At 43.6% G+C, this 25,865-nt stretch overlaps 3 protein-coding genes across 3 annotated transcripts in view; 1 reads left to right on the top strand and 2 right to left on the bottom strand.

Moving 5' to 3' along the window:
• The window catches only part of LOC142464294 (uncharacterized), a 566,786-nt gene that overhangs the window by 97,944 nt on the left and 442,977 nt on the right, over positions 1-25,865 (bottom strand). The gene's annotated exons all lie outside the window — the stretch shown is intronic.
• LOC142464298 (uncharacterized) overlaps positions 1-25,865 on the bottom strand; it is a 429,853-nt gene that overhangs the window by 343,869 nt on the left and 60,119 nt on the right. The window lies entirely within an intron of this gene.
• On the top strand, positions 5,634-9,181 carry LOC142464318 (uncharacterized). Its single transcript, XM_075567810.1, is given in 2 exon segments — positions 5,634-6,855; positions 6,858-9,181. Coding segments are annotated over 2 exon segments (1,002 nt in total). The 5' UTR covers positions 5,634-5,909; the 3' UTR covers positions 6,914-9,181.

Genomic DNA, 25,865 nt, shown 5'->3' with positions numbered 1-25,865 from the left:
AGGAGCGGAGAGTTTCGGATCGTCGTAATTCGTAGCCAGGTTCAGGATTGGAGAGTATCGGATAGTCGGGGTGTATCTCCAGCTGATCAGTGTCAAGATCCACAATCGCTCACAGAATGCATTTAATTGAAGTGTTCTCTTTTTTGCTAATTCGGTGTGATACTCCAGACCAAAGGTTCTACTATAACAGAGCCCATTCATATGGTTCAATGAACAACCTAAGTAAGTACTATAAGCTGCATATATTATCCTTATTAGATAATCAACACCTGATATTGGTGGATATTCTCCCACCGCTCACTTCAAGACGTCTATCTATGTCTGCTGATTATTTCACCAGATATATAGTCAATTCAATTGTATGACTATAATTATCTTTAATATATTTAAAGTGAAATAACGAGACATTTTAGCGTTCAATTTAGCACCCACTCCTTTCCTCATTTTAATTGATTTTATTCCATTTTGGTTCACAACATTTGCTTCAACCCCCACATTTATTTTTATTATTTGTGATTATAATAAACTTATTTTAACCCTGTGAGGGGTGTTTTCTTAGTGCAGCTTTAAGGGATTCTTTCTTCTTTTTCTAATTATCATATTATTCAATCTCAGCTAGCACCACCCCCTAAGTTACTTATATGTTGGGGCTTCTTTACACTACATTACCACTGCCCTCCTGAGCGTTAGAGCAGGGTACTTACCACCTCCTAGCGAGACCTTTTTCTCTTGTAAGTAACTGAAAACTTGGCAAGTGATTGTGACATTTCAGTTTATGTTCAGGGTCCCCCTCTGAGAAATGAACATTCAAAGCACATTGTCTTGTGAGTATCACTATACACTCACAGCAGGGCAGCCTGGAATATACAGCGCTTTACTCTCCTGTTTCATGTTAGTATAGAAGAGAAATGTACACAGGAAAAAAATTATGAATCTAAGGGTTAATATGAATGTGAGAGAAAAGTTAAAGCACCTCAGGTTATTTATTTATAACTCATTATTTAGGGCACTTTTTGTTAACCAATTTTAATTGCAGTGTAGCACAAATCAGGGAAAATTGTGACATTACGGCAGGGACGTGTGTAACTATTTTAGTTAATCAGCCCAGTTAGTATAGCAGCACCCAGAGCACAGCCAGTGACTAATATTCAGAATAACCCCAGGCAGACTCAAATTCGTTGATCAGCTATTTAATGCAGACATCCACAAAAAGCAGGAGCTATATGAACGCACCACCTACGCGTTTCATGCCAAAGCACTTTGTCAAGGTGTAAAGATAACTGAATTACGAGTGTTTTATACATACCTGTTGGATCAGCCGCGCCAACCCAGGTGACGTCATCAACACGCGACCGGCAAACGAGTCGCAATGATGCGAAGTGCAACCCTATTGGCCCAGCAGATCCACAGGAATGGCTTTTTTTCTAAAACAGAAACTTTATTCGTACAATAAACATCAACAGTAGACAAACTTACTAAAAAATATAATAATAAAAATTAGATTAACTTACAAAAACAGCAACATAGTTAAATTAACAACACTGACCCTTCATACACTGCTTGTAGTTAAGTATGTGGATACTATCATAATGGTATAATATGTTAGTACCAAATATAGAAGGTACATATCCTACTAAGTAGAAACTTAGCATCCATTATACAAATGTGTATTCTTAGCAGAGTGAGGGAAACAGAACCTTGATTGGCACTGATGGTGTAGCAGAGTAGAGCCAATAGATGGTAAATAAGCATCAAAAAATACACATCAAAGATTACACATAAACATCATATATCGAGAACCATACAGAAAGAACAATGGAGTAATATTGTTAACTCCACTGGGCTTCTGACATTCATAAATAGACAATGCTACACCTGTCACTGAACAAATAGCAGTTGAATATTTCTAGTAACCTCTGTTTAACAAAGAGCTATTAGTCAAGAGAATGAGTAATGAGCATATAAATTCATGTATTAATAATATACATAGTTCAATAAGCATCATATAAAACAATTACTACCCCTATTTCAAAGAAAATGGCTTATATCCCAATCGATATTGATCCCTAATGGTGTCCTAGTTCTCGGGGAAAAGATCCGAAACGCTTCGCGTCTATCCAGCATCTTAAGCCTGTCACCCCCCCTAGGAAGTATCCGAACCTGTTCTATTCCCTGAAAACAGAAATTATCAATACCGCCCTTTGTACAGCTGGAAAAGTGTTTGGATACCGGATGGTTTGGATTCTTTTTAACAATCTTCAGGCGCCTGGAAGTCCTACCGACATATTGTTGCCCGCAGCCGCATGTCAGCAAATAAATCACAAAAGTGGAATTACAATTTATAAAATTTTGAATTCTATATGTTGTTCCTGTGACTGATGATGTAAATGTTGGTTTCTGACACATTTTGGAACAAATTTTACACCGGCTGCAGGCAAAGGATCCCTTGGGTAATGGAGCATCAAGTATGCGTTTAAAGAGGCTAGGTGATATCTTATTACCTAAAATCTGTGCTCTTTTAAACACTATGTGGGGTCCTGTAGATACAAAATGGTTTCAACACAGGATCCAATGAAAGAACATTCCAATGTTTCTTAAGTATGGACCTTATGGATTCTGCCTGTACACTATAAGGGGTAATGAATAAGGGACTCTTATCAGACCTGGCCATCCTAAGGGCCTGTCTGAGTACAGAGCCTCTATCCATAGTTTTCACTTCTTGAATCGATCTATCCTGGGCATAGCCCCTTCTCCTAAAGCGTGTATATAATTCTCTGGACTGATTCTCGTAGTCCTCCGCACTAGAACAGTTCCGACGCGCCCTCATGAATTGACCTTTGAGTATCACCCTCAACAGGGCCTTAGGATGACAGCTGCTGGCTCTCAAAAAAGTATTCAGAGAATTCGGTTTTCGAAATAAGATTGTTTGAAATGTGCAGTGAAGTGTCTATATATAAACACAAATCAAGATAACATATATGGTGTAAATGATAATTAGATGTGAATACAAGATTAACAGAATTGTGATTAAGTGATTCAATAAACTGTAAAAGTGTAGAAATATCACCCTCCCAAATTAACAGGTCATCAATATAGCGCCTGTAAAATAAAATGTGCTCCCTGAATTTGTTCAGATCTCCAAACACGTGGAATGACTCCCACCATCCCATGAATAGATTAGCATAGGATGGGGGAAAGCTGGTCCCCATAGCCGTTCCACGTGTTTGGAGATAATGAACCCCATCAAACATCAAAAAAATTGTGAGTAAGAAGAAAGTGAATAGATTGCAGAATAAATGTGATGTGTGCTGGTGCTAAATTAGACCGCCTGAGGAAGAAGCGAGCAGCTGTCAGGTCCTGCTCATGGGAGATAACCGTATAGAGGGACGTGACATCAAGTGTTATCAATACTACATTTTTTTTCCACTTAATAGAATTGATATTGTTGAGTAAGTCACCACTGCCATGAATATAGGATGGTAACTGCTGTACGAGGGGCTGGAGAAAACAGTCCACATATCGTGAGACACCATCTCCCAAAGATCCAATGCTAGAAACAATCGGTCTCCCAGGAGGGGAGACCAATGTTTTGTGGATCTTTGGGAGATGGTGAAACACGGCAGTAACAGGCGAAGCATTGTATAGAAAATTGGTGTCATTGTCATTAAGTACATCCAACATAGAGCCCGTATCCAACAGATCCCTACGTTCCTTCTGAAACTTTGGGGTAGGGTCGGTATGCAGTACAGCATAGGAACAAGTATCCCCAAGTTGGCGGATGGCTTTCTTGTAGTAGTCATCCCTATGCTGCACTACAACCGCCCCCTCCCCTTTATCCGCATTTTTGATCACCAACAAATTGTTGGCTTTGACATCTCGTAAAGCTTCTTTTTCTTTTTTAGATTATCCATATTACATGATCTCTGACTGGCATCAAAAGAGAATCCCTTATTTAAGGGTCTGAGATCTCTCCCCACTAGGCTCTCAAAGGTAGAGAGAAACTTGCCTTTCGTAAATGTGGGAAAAAATAAGGATTTTCTTTTGAGGCCAGTATTACACCTACCCAAAAACACATCTGGATCATCATCGGCATCACAGTACCTTCCTAACTCTTCCATATCTTGGAGGACACATTGCTCTTTGAACGTAAATGTCTCAGAGGATTGTGTTAATTCGGGAGGTGGGGAACCTAAAGAAAGGGGATCAGAAATAGCAGAGGTTAATGTAGATGTTTGCTTATCACTAATAAACTTTTTGAGGGTACATTTCCGTATAAATTTTTGTACGTCAATTATTGTTTCAAAAAGATCAAACTTCGTATCGGGAACAAATCCCAGACTTTTGTTTAACAGTGACAGTTCCTCACAGGATAGTGGTAAGTTAGAGATGTTAATTACGGCACATTCATCCAATAGAAGTTCTTTTTCCTCTTGGTTGGTACCCCTTTGCCTTGATTTTTTGTTGTTGTTTTGAACCCCCGTCTTGTCCTTTTGAGTTTTTTGAAGAATGAGACTCGGCCCCCTATGAAGAATTGCCAGATCTAGACCCATATTCTGTAGCTCTTTCTCTTTGTGGTCTATCCCAAAGAGTACGCTGCTCCTTAGGAGCATCTGTTTCTGACTGGGAATCTTCATGAGTAGTAAAGAATGAGACAGCGTGGGCCAAATTCTCTGTGTCTGAGATGTCTGATTCTCCACTTTGCAGGGCTCTAGAGCCTTTCTTATGCTTTAAGATGGATTTATGAGTCCATGAGCTATAGCCGGATTTATTTTCTGGAGTGGGCCGGACGTGAAGTACGATTGTCCCTCCTTGGCTGTACAATCTTTTCCCACGAATAAACGTGATTACGCTCGTAATCAAGCTTATCCCTTACAAATTTTTGTTGTTTTTTAGCAGTAATAATTTTCTCTAACTCTTTTATGGATTTAGCAAGACTTTGATCTAACTCTCTAAAGCCATCCATTTTTGAGAATGTGGCTAATTGTTTTTGTAAAACTACAATTTCTTTTTCAAGTATAAGTTTTTCTTTAAACTTGTTTGTACAATCAAGGAGATCAATTTGAAAGAACATTCATTAAGAATGATCTTCCAATCCTTTTCAAATTGTTGATCTATAAAGCCAAATGTAGGGGACGTTTATTGAATTTGACACAATTTATGTGGTCACATATGATTTTTGGAGCACCACTGTATCCTCTATTGAACAATCAGCCCAGTTAGTCTAGTGTAAGCTGTGTATTTACCCCTTTGTAGACATTAGTGGTCAGATAGTCATGGGATGCCAATGGCTAGAGGACCCCTTGAGCCACTAAAGGGTTAATACATCACAAAGTACAACAAAACGTATTTGATGGGAAAAAGTTCTTTACTACTATTGTATGTGCTCACTTTGTAATAAGTCATACCTACAGAACAGAACAATACATGAACATTGATACAGAGAGAAATTTGATTTTCATTACTGGAGTGAGGAGGAAATATTCATTTCCACTTATGAGACATAATTGTAACATAATTAATTGGGGTGTATCTTTGCCTTTCTCCAGGTGAATGTAAATATAACAATGTAACTTTAATTGTGTGATTCAGTCTCTTGCACATGTAGCTTTTGTCATCCAAATGTACTTTGTTACATTGCAATGTTACATTAATGCGTTTTCTCACCATAGATGTATCTTCAGCCCATGACTGATCTGTGACAACAAGCAATGTCAGAAATGTCCAAAACATCATAAATTACAGAGGTGTTAATGGAAATTTGTTTTAAGGACTTCAACATTGCATAAGTCTGTATGAGAATTGGAACAAGATTACAAGAAACTGCAGAGCATTACTATACATTATCAGCATTTTACTAAACTTAGACACCAAAATACCAGACAAGACAAAGAGGTTTATAGAACAGAGACATGAAAACCAACAGTGGGAAATACGGTAATGTTATACAGCAAATAATCAGTGCAGGGAAGAAATCCTATACCTGCTCTGAATGTGGGAAAAGCTTCCTTCTGAAAGCAACTCTTGTTACGCACCAAAGAATCCACACAGGGGTGAGACCCTATACCTGCTCTGAATGTGGGAAAAGCTTCAGAACAAAATCAACTCTTGTTAGACATCAAAGAATCCACACAGGGGTGAGACCCTATAACTGTTCTGAATGTGGGAAAAACTTCCGTCTGAAATCAACTCTTGTTACGCACCAAATAATACACACAGGGGTGAGACCCTATTACTGCTTTGAATGTGGGAAAAGCTTCAGTCGGAAATCGCATTATGTTACACACCAAAGAATTCACACAGGGGAGACACCCTATAACTGCTCTGAATGTGGGAAAAGCTTCAGTCGGAAATCGATTCTTGTTAGACACCAAACAATCCACACAGGAGTGAGACCCTATAACTGCTCTGAATGTGGGAAAAGCTTCAGTGATAAATCATATCTTGTTAGACACCAAACAATCCACACAGGGGTGAAGCCCTATAACTGCTCTGAATGTGGGAAAAGCTTCAGTGAGAAATCAAATCTTGTTGCACACGAAAGAATCCACACAGGGGTGAGATCCTATAACTGTTCTGAATGTGGGAAAAGCATCAGTAAGAAATCAAATCTTGTTATACACCAAAGAATCCACACAGGGCTGAGACCTTATAACTGCACTGAATGTGGGAAAAGCTTCAGTAAGAAATCAACTCTTGTTAGACACCACATAATACACACAGGGGTGAGACACTATAGACCCTATAACTGCTCTAAATGTGGCAAAAGCTTCAGTAAGAAAGGAAATCTTGTCAGACACCAAAGAATCCATACTGGGGTGACCCTATACTGCTGTGAATGTGGGAAGAGCTTTAGTCAAAATCAAATCTTTTCAAACACAAGATAATTCACTTAGTGAAATCTCCCTCTAACTAGTAATGTGAAAATATACAAAATCCCATTTTACAAAACACAAAATAAATAGAAAAAAATATTGTAGGGGAATAATAATTGCTATAGCTCGCCCTGATATGCATTTTTTTGCGGCAACACTATGACTGAAATCTATGTAAATTGTGGTATACGTCGGGGATGAGCAAACTGGGAGGCGAGAGAATTTGTGGGGGGGGGGATGCGGCGGTTACAGACGCCCCGCGCTCTTCAGCGCTTGGCCTCTGTAAACTCTCCTCCCAGGCTTCGGTCCAAGCATCTCTATGGCGACAGACATCAAATTACACCACGAGGTAATTTGATGCGCGTCGCCATGGATACGAGGCTTCATTTGACGCTGTATTAAAGGTAAGGGGGGGCGCAGCGCAGGATGTTTGGCACTGTCACGTATACCAGAGGTGCGCAATCAAGAGAACAAAGGGATATATATACAGATGCAGCGGCCATTATTCAAACACCATGCATCGTATACCTCGGAATACCCATGTCATGGCGTGTGATTTCTTCCAACCGTATCGCCTTTAGACGCGAGTGCAGAAAATAGCATTTTAGTGTTCTGGTTTTTAAACACCTGAAATTGTCACAGTAGCACAGTACTGTACACATTACAATTCATTCATTTCATTGCACACAAAGAAAGATAATCCATGAAATTCAAAGAAAGCAACCATGATAAACGTGTGCCTGGGGCGATTGGCCACGTTAATGCTGCGTAGAATACAGCAGAGCACACGAAAACGGCTCCATGATTTGTCTGAATAACGGTCGCTGCATCTGTATGTGTGTGTATATATAGATGTATGTATGTATGTATGTATGTGTGTATATATACTGTATACATACGGAGATCAAGAGTGTAGAAACCAGGTTATATACCAATTGGTTACTTTACACTCCAGTGTGCTTTTTAATACATTGGTCAATGCTCCCTATACGGGACGGCAAAAGTCAGTGACGAGGATAAGGGGGCCTACTCCACACGGGTATCACAACAGCGCATGAACCCAGAAGCGAGCTGTCATAAAGTGCAACCGGCTTAGGCCTCGGCCATGTTTACTGCTTGCTGGCGGAAGCATGCTGACGCGCGCTCCCGCTCAGCACTGAGCCCCTACAGCCGCAATTAGAGCGGCTTTAGTAGGGGCTCATCTGCGCTTCCGCGCGCTTGCGGAAGCGCAGGTCTTAGGGGAATTTAAAATTCCCCCACTTGCCGGCGCGACAGGCCGGTCACGTGAGCGGTTCGCCCAATGAGGGTGAACCAGCTCTGTGATGTCACTGGCCCGCCCCCGGCCAGTGACGTGCCCGCCCACCCACCCGCTGACGGCGCGTGCGGTAAGCAACCGCAAGGCCAGGGAAAGCACCCGCTTTCCCTGAGCCTCAGCGCGCCTCAGCGAGCAAGCAGGGAGCCTGGCCGAGGCCTTAGTCCCAGCGCACGGGACTGAAGCTCATCATACCAGCACTTCCCCTATCTATTCCACTGTACTGCCGATGTGTCGTGGGCTTGACTGATTCTTACACGGACTGAATTTTACTCAAATGTAAGTTACTACTTGTTTGCTATTTGCACTTGTTAAATACAATTTTCCTTACCTTGGTGCGTTCCTGTGTTCTCTTTCTTGGATATATATATATATATATATATATATATATATATATATATATATCTTATAGCAAATATTAACTGCATTATAAACCCATATTGTTCTGTTAACATTGTGCTTTCAGTGAAAACATTGCTCATAATTAAACCTAAATTGGCAACATACATTATATTAAATTTGCATATAAAATTACTAGTCATTTAACATTTTAAATACCTACATTCTAATTATAGTAAAGATATGAATACTTTTCCATTGGTTTTGAAGATTATAAGGAAGATTATTTATCCAACTTTACCACATTCAAAAAATAGCAATAAAATTAGCAAAAGAGAACACCTGCTGATTGCAATGTTACTTTATTCTTGAGATATATCAGAATTGTAAGGCGGGTTTGGCCTTGTTTCATAGCCTGAAGACTGATTAATAACTTCCTCCTTCTGTATTCATTTCTGGTAGTATTTGCTTTTCAAACATGGCTTTGCAATCCGCTGATTCAGGACATTTATGATAATTAACAGAAAAGGGAATGATCTATTTTTATCTTGTTACAGCTGTAATATTTAAATGTTTCTTGTTTGCCTGTAATTTTTATTACGTGTGTGGAAACCGATCTGTATTCTCGCTTAAAATGACAATAAATAATACATTTTGATTGAAGGGAGATGGTGAGAGTGTTCATAATGCCAATATCATTATACCTAGCGATTTAATTTCGCTGTGAGTGTATACATATACATACATTCAAACGAAAGAAAAAGCACAAATGACCAATAGTAAATAAAAATATAAACAATTTAATAGACAATTAATGCCCCTAACTTGATAAACAAATATGAGATATAAAAACTTATATATGTAATAAAAAAAACAATAATGATTAAAAAACAGTAAGGTCCATCTTCAGCTGATACTCAACGAGGAGGATAATGATATTTAACAGACACACAATATGCAAAGGGACTAGTTACATTTGGGGAGAATGAGCAAGTGATACATGTAACATTATTTCACCAATGAGTCCTGAGGAAAAGCAGAGATAGTGAGGTTTATTCCAGTACATATATATTATATCTGAGAGAGCTCAATTTGAACTCACCAATTTATACTCGTAAGTGATGACAACAGAAGATCCGTCAGCTGAGCCTCCTAGTACAAGGAGACCGCAATTATGCCGATCCTGAATGATGATCTGATGATAACGTGTTCACTCACAGACAAACGATAGCCCCGGTAGAGATAGGGGAGTGTCACGATTGTGCTCGCCACAAACCGGGCCGCGGGGCTGAGGCTGGGTTATGAAATCACTGGCCTTAGACCGCGCAGACTGGTCCAGAGTGCGCAGTTCATAGTCAAACAGGCCGGGTTCAGGACTGGAGATAACAGCATAGTTGTTGGACAAGCCAGAGTCGGGGTAGGAGATATCCGGGTAGTCGTAGTTCAAGCAGGGAGTCGGCAACAGGAAATCAAGCTGGTCCTTTTGCGTCAGCGCAATCGCTGCAGGTCGGGAACGAGGTTTACGTGAGTGGCGTCCACGACCCATGGCGCCGGTCTAGGAGAGGGAAGACTGACTGCAATGGACACACCGCCAGGCAGCACTAGTAACCCCGTGTTATAGCGCAAAAGAAGCAGGTCTCTAAGAACCAGGAACTCAGCGTAGCGGCAGCAGGCCTGGAGGAAACTGGACAAGTACAACGAACTGGAACAAAAACAGAGATACGTAATGAAAGAACAGGGCTTGTGGCAGAAACACAGGTAACATCCCATAAGGATCTATGCTCGGTCAGGAAGTGAAGGCAAAGCAGGATATTTAAAGCGACAGTGACCAATCCGGACGAGGGGCATGGCGGAGGCGTGTCGAGGAGCTGCTCGTGAGTGGCTGAGAGACCAGGAAGTAGCGGAACACAGCTGAGAGTCTGTAACACCAGTGCCAGAATCCAAGATGGCGACGGCAGAGTTCAAGCTATGCACTGGGCGGCGGCATGGGTAGCGACGGGGGGCAGGGACAGCAGCCGCTGCAGTACTGGTAGTGGGTAAGGAGGGGTCACGCCGCAAGGGACGTGGCCCCCGATTCCTTACAGTACCCCCCCTTCAGGATCGACCTCAGGACGATCATAACCACTCCTAGAGTTGGGGGACCTGGAATTGTTCTGGAATTGTCTAGGATGGAGAGTAGAGTTGTGGTCCAGAGACTCGTGGGCACTCATTGGTCTCGGAGACATGGAGTTATTCCTAAATTGTTTTAGGCGAGCAGGGCATCCGTAAACCAGCAGTTCATTGGCGAGTACAAACTTAGGATAGGAAAGTGGTGGTAGAGAAATTATTGGTACGTGGCTCGCCACGCGAAATGGCTTGGAAATCCAAGGCTGTGAAGAACCAGGGGGTTCCGGAGCAGAAACAGCAGAAGGGCCCCCGCTGGGAGCCCAGTCCCTAGTAATGGTACCAAAGTTCAGGACAAGAGGCACCAATAGTTGAAAGAGTATATCAGGGCGACCTTCCGGACAGACAAAGTCTTTGCTGACATCAGCACGTGGAAATTTGAGAGGGTCTTCTCCTCCAGAGGTTTTCCGGGTAGTGGTCAGCGAGGGTATAGGGTGGGTGGTTGCATTGCCAGGTATGGGTATAGTAGAGGACAAGGTGAACGGTAAACCAGGCTTAGGGACCGAAATCTTGAGGTGCGGACTGAGTATTTCCAACACAGAGGACACAGGCACAACAGAAGGTTCCGTGAGGGATAACCATGGGTTCGCTGAGGCAGAGAAGCAATCAGTAGTGGAGCTCCCAAATACTGTAGAACGCTCAGAGAGAGACAGTATAGTCTGTGATCTCCACCTCCCAGAGTCCAAGCCAGAGACAATAGGGAGAAAAACCCCATCGTTAAAGTCATACTGAGGTACTTCATTGGCCACCGAATGGTCAGAGAAAAGAAACTGCTCTCCTGCACCGGGGATTTGGAGCGCGGCAAGGGTTACTTCGGATATGGCACCAGAGTTTGGGGAAGGTATACAGGGCCTTGCAAAGATTTGAACAACCGCATGAGGCGGATTACGTGCTGCAACGAACTCCAAGGGCATCGTACTTGTTATAGGAGTGGGAGTAGGAATAGGCTCTGGAGCTTTAATATCTGGAACTTGACAGTGCAGGGGCAGCGGAGGGAGGGAAGCTAGTGTCTGGAGCTGGAGGCTCAGAATCTGTAACAGGGACATCTGGCACTGCAGGGACACTGGTAGAATGAGAAGGAGAACTTGCATCTGAAGCTGACGCCTGGGAATCAGTGACGGGGACTGGGGAAGTTAGAGGGTCAATAAGCGGTAAGTTGGAACCGGGAAAACTCTTAATAGCAGAAACCTTAGTAGGAAAAAGAGTTTTATCAAAAACTGCAAGGGCCCTAACTGAGGTACTTGTCATGACAAAATCAGAAATAGGTATGTTTACTAGTGCAAAAATTCTGATAACGGAACTGCTAGCCAGTGATGTGGGTGTCTGGGTTACACTAATAAGAAAATCAGATACTGTGGAAAATGACTTAGGACTAATCATGGAAGTTCTAGGTTTGCAGGATATGTGTGAGAAGGTACCCTTTAACACAGGGGTTTTAATCTTAGCCCTGAATAACCCAACGGTTGTTGGAGCACATTTAGATACAGTGCTAAAGGACTGAGGTTCAGCAAGTGAGGGAAGACAAAATAGCTCAGATTTATACACCTGAATTTGTAATGTAGGCAGGGTGGTTTCTGACTGTACTAAGGGGGTGACAACAGATATACTGATTTCTGGAGGGGTTGCTTGGAAAGGAGTGTCTGGGAAATCAGAAAAGACTACAGATTCCATGACAAGGGAACTATGTGCTGAAGCAGGGATCTCAGCATTCTGAGTGACAGACTGGGTCAGCGAAATACCTGGGAGTGGGGATTCTGCGTACAGGCTTAGGGAAAAACCCGGTTCCTGAATACCTTTAACTGGAACCAGTATTTTAGCAGAAGTTCCAGGGGACACGGCAACGGAAACTTGAGCTGAAGCAGGGGGATTGTAGTCAAGAAAATTCAAGGACTCTGCAAGCTTAGGGGAGTCATTCAGTGCAACCTCTGCTGTCAGACTTGGGGATTCATTCTCTGATACTAGAAAGGATGCATTAGCCTGGGGGCAACAAGCATTTACAGGGGTCAATGCAGATAGTACCTGAGAGTCAAAAAGAGGGAGATTTGCCTCTGAAATTGAGGATACAAAGAGTTCCTCCTCTGGAACCAAGGATGTGGCCTTAGCTGGCGAACAGGGGATTACCAAAGGAGGCTCATAGGGCTGACCCGCAGGGGTTAATATAGGAATGAGCTCGGGAACAGAGCCTAGGGATTCTAACTTAGAAAGTTGAAGCAGAAGGGGTTCCTTCTCTGACATGGGGAGCACGCAGAGCTGCCTATCAGGGGTTAAAGCAGAAAAAAACCTCAAGAGCAGGAGTTAGGGATTCTGAGTTAGAAAGTGTGGGTAGATTCTCAGACACTAGGGCCGTAGCTTTTGAAATACAAGTATACTCCACGGGAACCCCACAGACCTGACTGGCAGGGGTTAACGCAGACATATCTTTGTGATTTAAGCAATGGGAGGTGCAATCAGAGCTAGAAATCATGGCAGCTTCTACCTTAGGGGGCAGTGATAGTGGGGTGGTTTGGACATTTTTTGGAGAGGGAGGTACCCTCACAGGTGTAACAACAGGACTGACAGAACAGGGTTAGTGAATAGTCTGTGCGTAGGCGGCAAGTAGAGGTTCACGCTCACTTATTTTCCTGTCAAATTCCAGGAATAATTTAAGGGTGGTGTCTATGGCCTGAACCAGTACCCCAAGATCCCCAGTTTCCAGTCCCGAGGTGGACCTAAGAAGGAGCATTTGGGAGTACTGGGCTTGAAACATCTTCTTTAACTTTCTACATTCCTGAGATTTAGTCAGTATTTCTTTACGAGTCAGTCTTTCTGCAGGAGTTAACCCTTCGTACATACAAGCAAGATTAGGCGGAGGCAGTTTTTCAAACAAATACTGTTCTTCAAACAGGGACTGGTCCGCAGCCTGGGACATAGGTTTAGTTACACATTTACTAACCCCCGCCACGGCGCGGTCCGGTTTTGTAGGGCCGAGCATACTGTCACGATTGTGCTCGCCACAAACCGGGACCGGACCGCGGGGCTGAGGCTGGGTTATGAAATCACCGACCTTAGACCGCGCAGACTGGTCCGGAGTGCGCAGTTCATAGTCAAACAGGCCGGGTTCAGGACTGGAGATAACAGCATAGTTGTTGGACAAGCCAGAGTCGGGGTAGGAGATATCCGGGTAGTCGTAGTTCAAGCAGGGAGTCGGCAACAGGAAATCAAGCTGGTCCTTTTGCGTCAGCGCAATCGCTGCAGGTCGGGAACGATGTTTACGTGAGTGGCGTCCACGACCCATGGCGCCGGTCTAGGAGAGGGAAGACTGACTGCAATGGACACACCGCCAGGCAGCACTAGTAACCCCGTGTTATAGCGCAAAAGAAGCAGGTCTCTAAGAACCAGGAACTCAGCGTAGCGGCAGCAGGCCTGGAGGAAACTGGACAAGTACAACGAACTGGAACAAAAACAGAGATACGTAATGAAAGAACAGGGCTTGTGGCAGAAACACAGGTAACATCCCATAAGGATCTATGCTCGGTCAGGAAGTGAAGGCAAAGCAGGATATTTAAAGCGACAGTGACCAATCCGGACGAGGGGCATGGCGGAGGCGTGTCGAGGAGCTGCTCGTGAGTGGCTGAGAGACCAGGAAGTAGCGGAGCACAGCTGAGAGTCTGTAACACCAGTGCCAGAATCCAAGATGGCGACAGCAGAGTTCAAGGTATGCACTGGGCGGCGGCATGGGTAGCGACGGGGGGCAGGGACAGCAGCCGCTGCAGTACTGGTAGTGGGTAAGGAGGGGTCACGCTGCAAGGGACGTGGCCCCCGATTCCTTACAGTACCCCCCCCCCCCTTCAGGATCGACCTCAGGACGATCATAACCACTCCTAGAGTTGGGGGACCTGGAATTGTTCTGGAATTGTCTAGGATGGAGAGTAGAGTTGTGGTCCAGAGACTCGTGGGCACTCATTGGTCTCGGAGACATGGAGTTATTCCTAAATTGTTTTAGGCGAGCAGGGCATCCGTAAACCAGCAGTTCATTGGCGAGTACAAACTTAGGATAGGAAAGTGGTGGTAGAGAAATTATTGGTACGTGGCTCGCCACGCGAAATGGCTTGGAAATCCAAGGCTGTGAAGAACCAGGGGGTTCCGGAGCAGAAACAGCAGAAGGGCCCCCGCTGGGAGCCCAGTCCCTAGTAATGGTACCAAAGTTCAGGACAAGAGGCACCAATAGTTGAAAGAGTATATCAGGGCGACCTTCCGGACAGACAAAGTCTTTGCTGACATCAGCACGTGGAAATTTGAGAGGGTCTTCTCCTCCAGAGGTTTTCCGGGTAGTGGTCAGCGAGGGTATAGGGTGGGTGGGTGCATTGCCAGGTATGGGTATAGTAGATGACAAGGTGAACGGTAAACCAGGCTTAGGGACCGAAATCTTGAGGTGCGGACTGAGTATTTCCAACACAGAGGACACAGGCACAACAGAAGGTTCCGTGAGGGATAACCATGGGTTCGCTGAGGCAGAGAAGCAATCAGTAGTGGAGCTCCCAAATACTGTAGAACGCTCAGAGAGAGACAGTATAGTCTGTGATCTCCACCTTCCAGAGTCCAAGCCAGAGACAATAGGGAGAAAAACCCCATCGTTAAAGTCATACTGAGGTACTTCATTGGCCACCGAATGGTCAGAGAAAAGAAACTGCCCTCCTGCACCGGGGATTTGGAGCGCGGCAAGGGTTACTTCGGATATGGCACCAGAGTTTGGGGAAGGTATACAGGGCCTTGCAAAGATTTGAACAACCGCATGAGGCGGATTACGTGCTGCAACGAACTCCAAGGGCATCGTACTTGTTATAGGAGTGGGAGTAGGAATAGGCTCTGGAGCTTTAATATCTGGAACTTGACAGTGCAGGGGCAGCGGAGGGAGGGAAGCTAGTGTCTGGAGCTGGAGGCTCAGAATCTGTAACAGGGACATCTGGCACTGCAGGGACACTGGTAGAAGGAGAAGGAGAACTTGCATCTGAAGCTGACGCCTGGGAATCAGTGACGGGGACTGGGGAAGTTAGAGGGTCAATAAGCGGTAAGTTGGAACCGGGAAAACTCTTAATAGCAGAAACCTTAGTAGGAAAAAGAGTTTTATCAAAAACTGCAAGGGCCCTAACTGGGGTACTTGTCATGACAAAATCAGAAATAGGTATGTTTACTAGTGCAAAAATTCTGATAACGGAACTGCTAGCCAGTGATGTGGGTGTCTGGGTTACACTAATAAGAAAATCAGATACTGTGGAAAATGACTTAAGACTAATCATGGAAGTTCTAGGTTTGCAGGATATGTGTGAGAAGTTACCCTTTAACACAGGGGTTTTAATCTTAGCCCTGAATAACCCAACGGTTGCTGGAGCACATTTAGATACAGTGCTAAAGGACTGAGGTTCAGCAAGTGAGGGAAGACAAAATAGCTCAGATTTATACACCTGAATTTGTAATGTAGGCAGGGTGGTTTCTGACTGTACTAAGGGGGTGACAACAGATACGCTGATCTCTGGAGGGGTTGCTTGGGAAGGAGTGTCTGGGAAATCAGAAAAGACTACAGATTCCATGACAAGGGAACTATGTGCTGAAGCAGGGATCATAGCATTCTGAGTGACAGACTGGGTCAGCGAAATACCTGGGAGTGGGGATTCTGCGTACAGGCTTAGGGAAAAACCCGGTTCCTGAATACCTTTAACTGGAACCAGTATTTTAGCAGATGTTCCAGGGGACACGGCAACGGAAACTTGAGCTGAAGCAGGATGATTGTAGTCAAGAAAATTCAAGGACTCTGCATGCTTAGGGGAGTCATTCAGTGCAACCTCTGCTGTCAGACTTGGGGATTCATTCTCTGATACTAGAAAGGATGCATTAGCCTGGGAGCAGCAAGGATTTACAGGGATCAATGCAGATAGTACCTGAGAGTCAAAAAGAGGGAGATTTGCCTCTGAAATTGAGGATACAAGGAGTTCCTCCTCTGGAACCAAGGATGTGGCCTTAGCTGGCGAACAGGGGATTACCAAAGGAGGCTCATAGGGCTGACCCGCAGGGGTTAATATAGGAATGAGCTCGGGAACAGAGCCTAGGGATTCTAACTTAGAAAGTTGAAGCAGAAGGGGTTCCTTCTCTGACATGGGGAGCACGCAGAGCTGCCTATCAGGGGTTAAAGCAGAACAAACCTCAAGAGCAGGAGTTGGGGATTCTGAGTTAGAAAGTGTGGGTAGATTCTCAGACATTAGGGCCGTAGCTTTTGAAATACAAGTATACTCCACGGGAACCCCACAGACCTGACTGGCAGGGGTTAACGCAGACATATCTTTGGGATTTAAGCAATGGGAGGTGCAATCAGGGCTAGAAATCATGGCAGCTTCTACCTTAGGGGGCAGTGATAGTGGGGTGGTTTGGACATTTTTTGGAGAGGGAGGTACCCTCACAGGTTTAACAACAGGACTGACAGAACAGGGTTTGTGAATAGTCTGTGCGTAGGTGGCAAGTAGAGGTTCACGCTCACTTATTTTCCTGTCAAATTCCAGGAATAATTTAAGGGTGGTGTCTATGGCCTGAACCAGTACCCCAAAATCCCCAGTTTCCAGTCCCGGAGTGGACCTAAGAAGGAGCAGTTGGGAGTACTGGGTTTGAAACATCTTCTTTAACTTTCTACATTCCTGAGATTTAGTCAGTATTTCTTTACAAGTCAGTCTTTCTGCAGGAGTTAACCCTTCGTACATACAAGCAAGATTAGGCGGAGGCAGTTTTTCAAACAAATACTGTTCTTCAAACAGGGACTGGTCTGCAGCCTGGGACATAGGTTTAGTTACACATTTACCAACCCCCGCCACGTTGCGGTCCGGTTTTGTAGGGCCGAGCATACTGTCACGATTGTGCTCGCCACAAACCGGGACCGGACCGCGGGGCTGAGGCTGGGTTATGAAATCACCGACCTTAGACCGCGCAGACTGGTCCGGAATGCGCAGTTCATAGTCAAACAGGCCGGGTTCAGGACTGGAGATAACAGCATAGTTGTTGGACAAGCCAGAGTCGGGGTAGGAGATATCCGGGTAGTCGTAGTTCAAGCAGGAAGTCGGCAACAGGAAATCAAGCTGGTCCTTTTGCGTCAGCGCAATCGCTGCAGGTCGGGAACGAGGTTTACGTGAGTGGCGTCCACGACCCATGGCGCCGGTCTAGGAGAGGGAAGACTGACTGCAATGGACACACCGCCAGGCAGCACTAGTAACCCCGTGTTACAGCGCAAAAGAAGCAGGTCTCTAAGAACCAGGAACTCAGCATAGCGGCAGCAGGCCTGGAGGAAACTGGACAAGTACAACGAACTGGAACAAAAACAGATATACGTAATGAAAGAACAGGGCTTGTGGCAGAAACACAGGTAACATCCCATAAGGATCTATGCTCGGCCAGGAAGTGAAGGTAAAGCAGGATATTTAAAGCGACAGTGACCAATCCGGACGAGGGGCATGGCGGAGGCGTGTCGAGGAGCTGCTCGTGAGTGGCTGAGAGACCAGGAAGTAGCGGAGCACAGCTGAGAGTCTGTAACACCAGTGCCAGAATCCAAGATGGCGACGGCAGAGTTCAAGATATGCACTGGGTGGCGGCATGGGTAGCGACGGGGGGCAGGGAAAGCAGTCGCAGCAGTACTGGTAGTGGGTAAGGAGGGGTCACGCCGCAAGGGACGTGGCCCCCGATTCCTTACAGGGAGGGGGTAAAGCCACACAGCCAGAACCCGGTCCATCAGCGTACTTTCACTACGCAAGGACCTCACACTCCCTCATGAAGAGACCGCTGATTCCGTGATACTCCGACCAGACCAGCAACTGGATGCCTCACTTTTGCTCCACTGGCGAGGTGCAATATAATGCCAAACCTCAGTATTTTCTCAAATCTCCCGTCCCCAGTGCCTGTTACATGAAATCCTCTACAACAGCTGATGGGTGCTTAGCATAATGACATGGACCCTACGCGTTTCATCAGACCAAGTTCTGACTTCATCAGGGATGTGTCCAAAAGAGCAGCTGTACAACATTTATAGTCGTTCAAAAGTCGTGATTGGGGAATGAATGTAACCAATAAAGATGAAGGACATAATTCAGTGTTACAAGAAACAATAATATGCTAAAGCATGACGTGAGAACCAATACAAATGCATATATAAAAAGATAAAACCATATAAAATCATTACAAATATATAACTAGATAATCTAAGTACCAATAATAATATATGCAAAAAGTATAATAATATAACAATAACTGCGTTATAGGTTCTTGATAGGAAGTGAAATGTGAATCAAAAAGAAACCATAAATGTAATTAATAAATTAAATATTAAACAAAACAAGATCATACAATGATTAAATAATCAACCGTGAAAATCCAAACTTAAGATGGAAAAAAGGGGCACTAGACGATGGTGCTAGTATCCAAATTTTCATTAAAACCTCCAGGAACCCAACAGTTAAGTTTGAAGTTCCAGAAGGTCTCCCTGCAAGATAGCACCTGTACCCTATCCCCTGCTAAAATAGGAGATATGTGTTCAAGGCCCATAACCCTTAGACCAACAGTACTTTTGTTATGCCAATGGCGGAAATGCTTAGATAATGGTTGGTAACACCATGCAAAATGTTCCTCCTATGCATCAAAAATCGAGTGGAGAGTGGTCTAGTGGTACGACCTACATATTGTAGGCCGCATCCACAGTTAATAAGTTATTGTGATGGTGAGGGGGTAACCAGGCTCAATAATAAAGGTTAAGCCCACTTGATTGCCCCTGATCTGTGTTTTGGGGTCTTAGAGTGTCAGCTCTTGGACCTGGCTGTCGCACATGCATTACTGTGACTGTGTGTAAATTATGCGACAATACAGAATTTTTTGTGTTTTTGCCTTTCCAGGAATGCCAGCAGGCGGAGATTGCTAGGCTTGGAGTTTCAGGGTGGGTTTTGCGGAGAAAATATTTTCAGATTGTGGCTATGTAGCGGGGTCCCCAAGTTGTGGCATACCCCAAAGATATACCTGAGAATCAGGTACGATTCTCGGATACATTGAAGCACAGTGCTCCGGTCAAAATCCTACCCTGGAAACGGTCTTGCGACTCACCGCCAGGAGTCCCTGCTTCAGCACAGACCAGAAAGGTAAAAAGGGCATAGGGGATCAAGGTATCCCCAGAACGGTACCGGTGTCCCTAGTATAAGGGGGGAGGCCCATTTAATGCCCAAATCACCCTCGTACAGGAGTTCAGGGGGGTGCTCCAGATCTGTGGTAAAGCTGTGAGGGTTTTATTTGTGTGCCAAATGTAAAGTCAGGTTTCAACGGTGTGGCAGGGATAAGGCTAGGAAGGGTAGAGAGTAGGAGGGGTGTTATTTTATATTGCAGACACCTTACAATTTACACTGTTACATTGCCCACCAAGTCCACCCTCTTTTGAAACTCTAGTTGGCAAAATCTGCCTCCCCTTTTCTAAGCCCATCTTGCTTGCTGGCATCTACCGCCCCCCTAAAGCCCCTCTACAATCCTTGACTGATATCACCCAATTTCTTGCCTCCATTTCCTCTCTGAATGAGAAGAGTGAGCTGCTAGTTCTAGGGGATTTCAACTTCAATTGGCTTGACCCTAAAAACCACAAAATCCAGATACAACTCAAGTCACTTAACCTATCGCAACTCATTTCCCAACCCACACGAATAAACCTGAAGTCGCATAACCATTCCTTGCTAGACTGGATTCTCTCCTCAAACCCCAGCAGAATCCAATCCTCTGGCATCCTTCCTGATATTTTCAGTGACCATGCAATAGTGTACTGTGTAAGGAAAATTAAACCGCCCCATTCAAGCCCTAAAGTTCTCCTCACTAGAACATTTAAAAACTTTAACCCACAACAGTTTCTGGATGACCTTACCAACTGCCCATGGCACAGAATCGATTTAATTCCTGACCCTGATTCTGCGCTCGACTATTTCCAATCCGAGTTCTTAAAACTCTGCGATACCCATGCTCCACTACGCAAAATAAGGGTACGGGGGGCCCACCTTCCATGGGTTTCACCTGACCTTATAGCACTCTACCAGTTCAGGGATGCCTTGTGGAAAAGCTACAAAGTAACTGGCACTACCAAGGATCTCAATCACTACAGATGCCTGCGGAACGTGTGCACAAGGCAAACAAGGTATGCAAAAGCACAATATTACTCTGACAATCTCCACCAAAATACATCAAACCCAGCTAACTTCTGGAAGGTTATCAACAATATATTCCAGGCTCCTAACCATCAACAACCAAGTAATATCACTAAGGGGGATATTACTCTGACAAACCCCACTGACATTGCAAATGCATTCAATGATTACTTTGTGGGGTTTGCCACTAACTTATTAGCGAAACGCAGCACAAACCCCAAACATGAATCTCATCCTGGGAGTATCCCTACAGTCCCACCCCCTCCCAACACTGCCCACAATTTTCAATTTAGCCCAGTATCTGAAGAGGAGATTACACAAGCGCTCCTCAAACTAAAACTAAGCAGCCAATGTGGACCTGACTTACTACAATCTAGGTTCCTACGACTTGGTGCCCCAGCCATTGCCAAACCAATTGCGTCCATAGTCAACGCTATCCTGTCTGCAGGCCATATCCCTAAGACCTGGAAAACTGCCAGAGTTGTCCCAATCTTCAAAAGTGGGGACAAGAACACTGTCTCAAACTACAATTCTATCCCAATTCTATCCAAAGTTATGGAAAAATGTGTCCACTCCCAATTAAGCGATTTCTACACCAAGACAAATTTCCCTAGCCAATTCCAGTCTGGGTTTCGTCCCAAACACTCCACCGTAACTACCCTGCTAAAAGTTTGCAATGAAATCCAGTGTGGAATGGAACGGGGACAACTCACTGGTGCAGTATTCCTAGATTTTGCAAAGGCTTTTGACACAGTTGATCATGTTATCCTGCTTAACAAACTCCAGAGCTCTGGAATAGGGAAACATGCTTTAAACTGGTTTCAGTCCTACCTATCAGGAAGATCCCAACATGTGTCCATCTCAGGCTCTAACTCCAACCCCCTGGATATCACCTGTGGTGTCCCGCAAGGCTCTGTTCTGGGGCCCCTACTCTTCTCAGTGTTCATTAATGATCTTCCCACAGCTTGTAAGGAAGCCTCAATACACATGTATGCAGATGACACAATCCTGCATGCACACAGCCATAGCCTCTCTGACCTTCAACACATACTTCAGTCTGACTTTGTGAGACTCGAAAACTGGATTTCCCAAAACAAACTGTTTTTAAACACTGACAAGACTGTAACAATGGTATTTGGGACCAAGACTAAATTTGTAAAGCTTCCAGTGACTGAGCTCCTGATTAGAACCAACGCTACCACCACCCTAACACCTGTCACTAGTTTTAAATACCTGGGCTTATGGTTTAACTCCCACTTAACATTCGGGATGCACATTGATACCCTGACAACCAAGACCTATGCCAAACTAGGGGTACTTTACAGGAACAAATCCTCCCTAAGTCTCCTGGTCAGAAAGCGTATTGCACAGCAGATGCTAATGCCAATTATTGACTATGGAGACATAGTATATGGCTCGGCTCCTCAAACCCACCTTAGCAAACTTGACACCCTCTACAATTCAATTTGTCGTTTTGTTCTCCAATGCAACTACAACACACATCACTGCGAAATGCTCAAAGAACTAGATTGGTCATCACTAGAGTCTAGGCGCAAAGTTCACCTTTCCTGTCTCACCCTCAAATACTTTCTGGGCAAGCTACCCAGCTACCTGAACAAGCTCCTCACCCCTACCACATGCAGTACCTATCACCTGAGATCAGACTCCAAAAGACTATTCATGGTCCCAAGACTCAACAAAGTATCCGGACGTTCCTCCTTCTCCTTCCGTGCACCCCAAAACTGGAACAACCTACCAGAGACTCTCATATCCACCACCAGCTTAAGTTCTTTCAAATCTAAGGCTGTCTCACACTTTAATCTGGTCTGTAACTGTTTCATACGCTCATAATATATATTTTCTTTAACTGTGCATGCAATGTCTTGTATATAATGTATACCTTGTTCATTTATGTAACTGTATTTGTAACCATGTATTATTTTGTTTTACTCTGTGCCCAGGACATACTTGAAAACGAGAGGTAACTCTTAATGTATTACTTCCTGGTAAAATATTTTATAAATAAATAAATATCTCCTTATTCTATCCCTGACATCAGAAAGGGGGACTTAGACATTTTTAGCACAAGATACAGCATAAAGGTATATTTTTGTTCAAATATTTTTATTGCGTTTTTTTCTTCTCTGACAAGGTTATTACATGACAATATTCGTAACACATATCTATGGTAGTCCCTTTGGACTTCCTCAGTCCAAAATAATTATTTGATTTTGTTTTTATACTTTTAAACAATTCGATAAGATATAAGAAAGCAAAAAAAAAATTGGGGGTGTTTAGTCTCTTTTCCTTTATCTGAATCTAGTTCCTCTCTTTGTTACCCTGACACTCTCCTAAGTTTATGCTTCTAGCCATTGATCCCAGGTCTTATGAAACTTTTCGGTAGTGTGTCTGAGGAAGGCTTAGAGTCTCTCCATCAGCATTACCTCCCCTAGTCTGTTTATGACCATCTGTTTGGAAGGGGGGGATTGGCTCTTCCAGGCTGCTGGTATTGCGCATCTGGTAGCCGTCAGGATATGTGAGATTAGGCGTTTGATTGGGGAGTTGGTTTTCTCGGTCGGCTTGGCTAAAACGTACACCAGAGGATCAAGTGGGATGGTCCGGCCAGTAGTGACATTGATGATTTCATGTATCATTCCCCAGTACCTCTGTATTGCTGGGCATTCCCACCAGATATGGACCATTCTGCCTACCTGCCCACACCCTCCAACATTGGTCTGAGGTTTCTGGGAAAATCTGTTTTAGTCTTTAGGGCATTTTTTTCTTCTCACACACAATTTTTTCACCTTTAATCGTACGTTTTATTTACAGTTAATTGGCACTGCTATGGGCACGAGCTTTGCTCCTTCTTTTGCAAATCTCTTTATGGGGTGGTGGGAAGCACTTTTTATATTTTCTAGCACTAACAATTTTCGTCACAATATTGTTTTTTATAAAAGGTTTGTGGATGATATAATTATTATTTGGAAAGGGGATGTCACTGCACTTCACTCTTTTGTCTCTTATATTAATGATAATAAATACAATCTTAGATTTACATTAAACTTTCATTCTCATCACATTGAATTTCTGGATCTACAATTGTTTGTGGACATTGATAAATTGATCCAAACGGATGTTTACAGGAAATTAAATTCAAGGAATACGTTTCTTAGGGCGGACAGCTGCCATCCATCTCATGTGATTAAAGCTATCCCAAAGGGACAGTTCCTCAGGCTGAGAAGGAACTGCTCTACTCCTGGTGGTTTTCTTTCTCAGTCTGAGGATCTGGTTAAACGGTTTTCAGATAGAGGTTATACCCAATCCTATATTGATGTTGCTTTTGACAATGCCTTAAATACAGAGAGGGCATCATTGTTACCCGCTAGTGTTATGGGGAATTCTCAACTTGGCACATATACAGAGAAATATGTGAACAAGTACAGTATTAATAGACCGGCAAAATCCATTAATAAATGTCCATGTTTTATTTCACAGTTTAATAACCAAAGTGGAAAAATCAACTCTATTATCTCCAAACATTGCAACGTCCTATCTATGGACCCTGTACTTAAAAAATATACTGAATCTGGTCCTGCATTTGTATATCGTAGAGCGAGAACAATTGGATCGTATGTTTCCCCTAGTGACCTAATTACTCCCAGGATTAATAAATCCTACATTACCAGAGGTTCTTTCAAATGTGGTTCCTGTAGCGTTTGTAAACATATGAGGCCAGCAAAAAGTTTTTTTCAGGATAGTTTTCCGCAGTCACATGATGGTCATAGAGGAAAAACCAAAGAATTTTACATTAATAGTTTTATAAATTGCAAAAGTCAATTTGTTGTATATCTCATAACATGTGGTTGCGGCAAAAAATATGTGGGAAGAACGATTAGAGCTCTTAAGGTCAGGATGTTAGAGCATTTAAGACTCATAAAATTGAAAGATACAAATCATCCTGTTTCCAAACACTTCTCCGAATGTGGTCAGGGAGGTACCAGGAACTTCTCCTTCCTGGGTATTGAATTAATTAATTAATTGTAGACCTAGAGGTGGTGATCGTATCAATCGTTTGAACCGTAGGGAGGCGTATTGGATTTTTATTCTCCAAACGCACTTCCCTATGGGTTTGAATATTGGCAATTAACCCATTTTCTGTGATTTATTAAATTTATTTTGGTTATTAAAAATTTAGTTTAGCAGTTTATTGTTATTTGATCATTAGCTTGATCTCTCTTTATACAATATACAGCATACTTAATTGTGCTTTGTTTCTCTTTACCTAATATGTATACATAAACTTATCAGCGTTTTCTTGAAGCAATATTATTATTTTCTCCCTGCTTTTTTAGTACTATCTTATATTTTCTGTTCTTTATTTCAATCATTTGTTTTTAATTAGTTCATGTTTAGTTCTTTTTATAGTTGTGGTTATATGCATTCTTTTAACCATATCCTTATTCTCCTTAAGAATCAACTAAGGAGCTCAGTAGTTCGTTTATTATTCTGTACATTTCCCCCTTATGTATTTGGTATTTTTGTCCTTATTGGTTTTGATTCATTCAATGTTTTTTTTCTACTGTGCCCATTGATGTCGCTGTGCCGTTTTTGCGCAGGCGCTATGATATGCGTTGCGTCTTGACGTCACGGCGATCTGTTTTGAAACATTGGCTAGATATAGCAGTAGCATTGTCAGTTTGTCTTATGCATTGCCCACATCAATAATGTCCTCACTGCCTGCATGACAGTTTTTGCCCTTAGAACGGTGCCGGACTGTCCTGCGCATGCGCAATGACGCGCATTGCGTCATGACGTCATCGCGCTTCCGTTTTTTGGCGCGAAATTGCATACAGGTAAGAGGGTACTTAATGGATGTCGGGACACTGTGTTTTATCCTTGAAAAAGAACGCTGTGATGTTCGAAACGCGTTGGATGGGTCTTTGTCACATTAAAGTGCCCTTTCAATTTATTTTTTGATCTTGGGTCCTTCCTGCTCCGTTT

The sequence above is a fragment of the Ascaphus truei genome, chromosome 12, assembly GCF_040206685.1.
Source record: "Ascaphus truei isolate aAscTru1 chromosome 12, aAscTru1.hap1, whole genome shotgun sequence".
NCBI classification, from domain to species: Eukaryota; Metazoa; Chordata; class Amphibia; order Anura; family Ascaphidae; genus Ascaphus; species Ascaphus truei.
The sequence above is the reverse complement of the archived record's forward strand: the minus strand, read 5'-3'. Positions and strand labels throughout refer to the sequence as shown.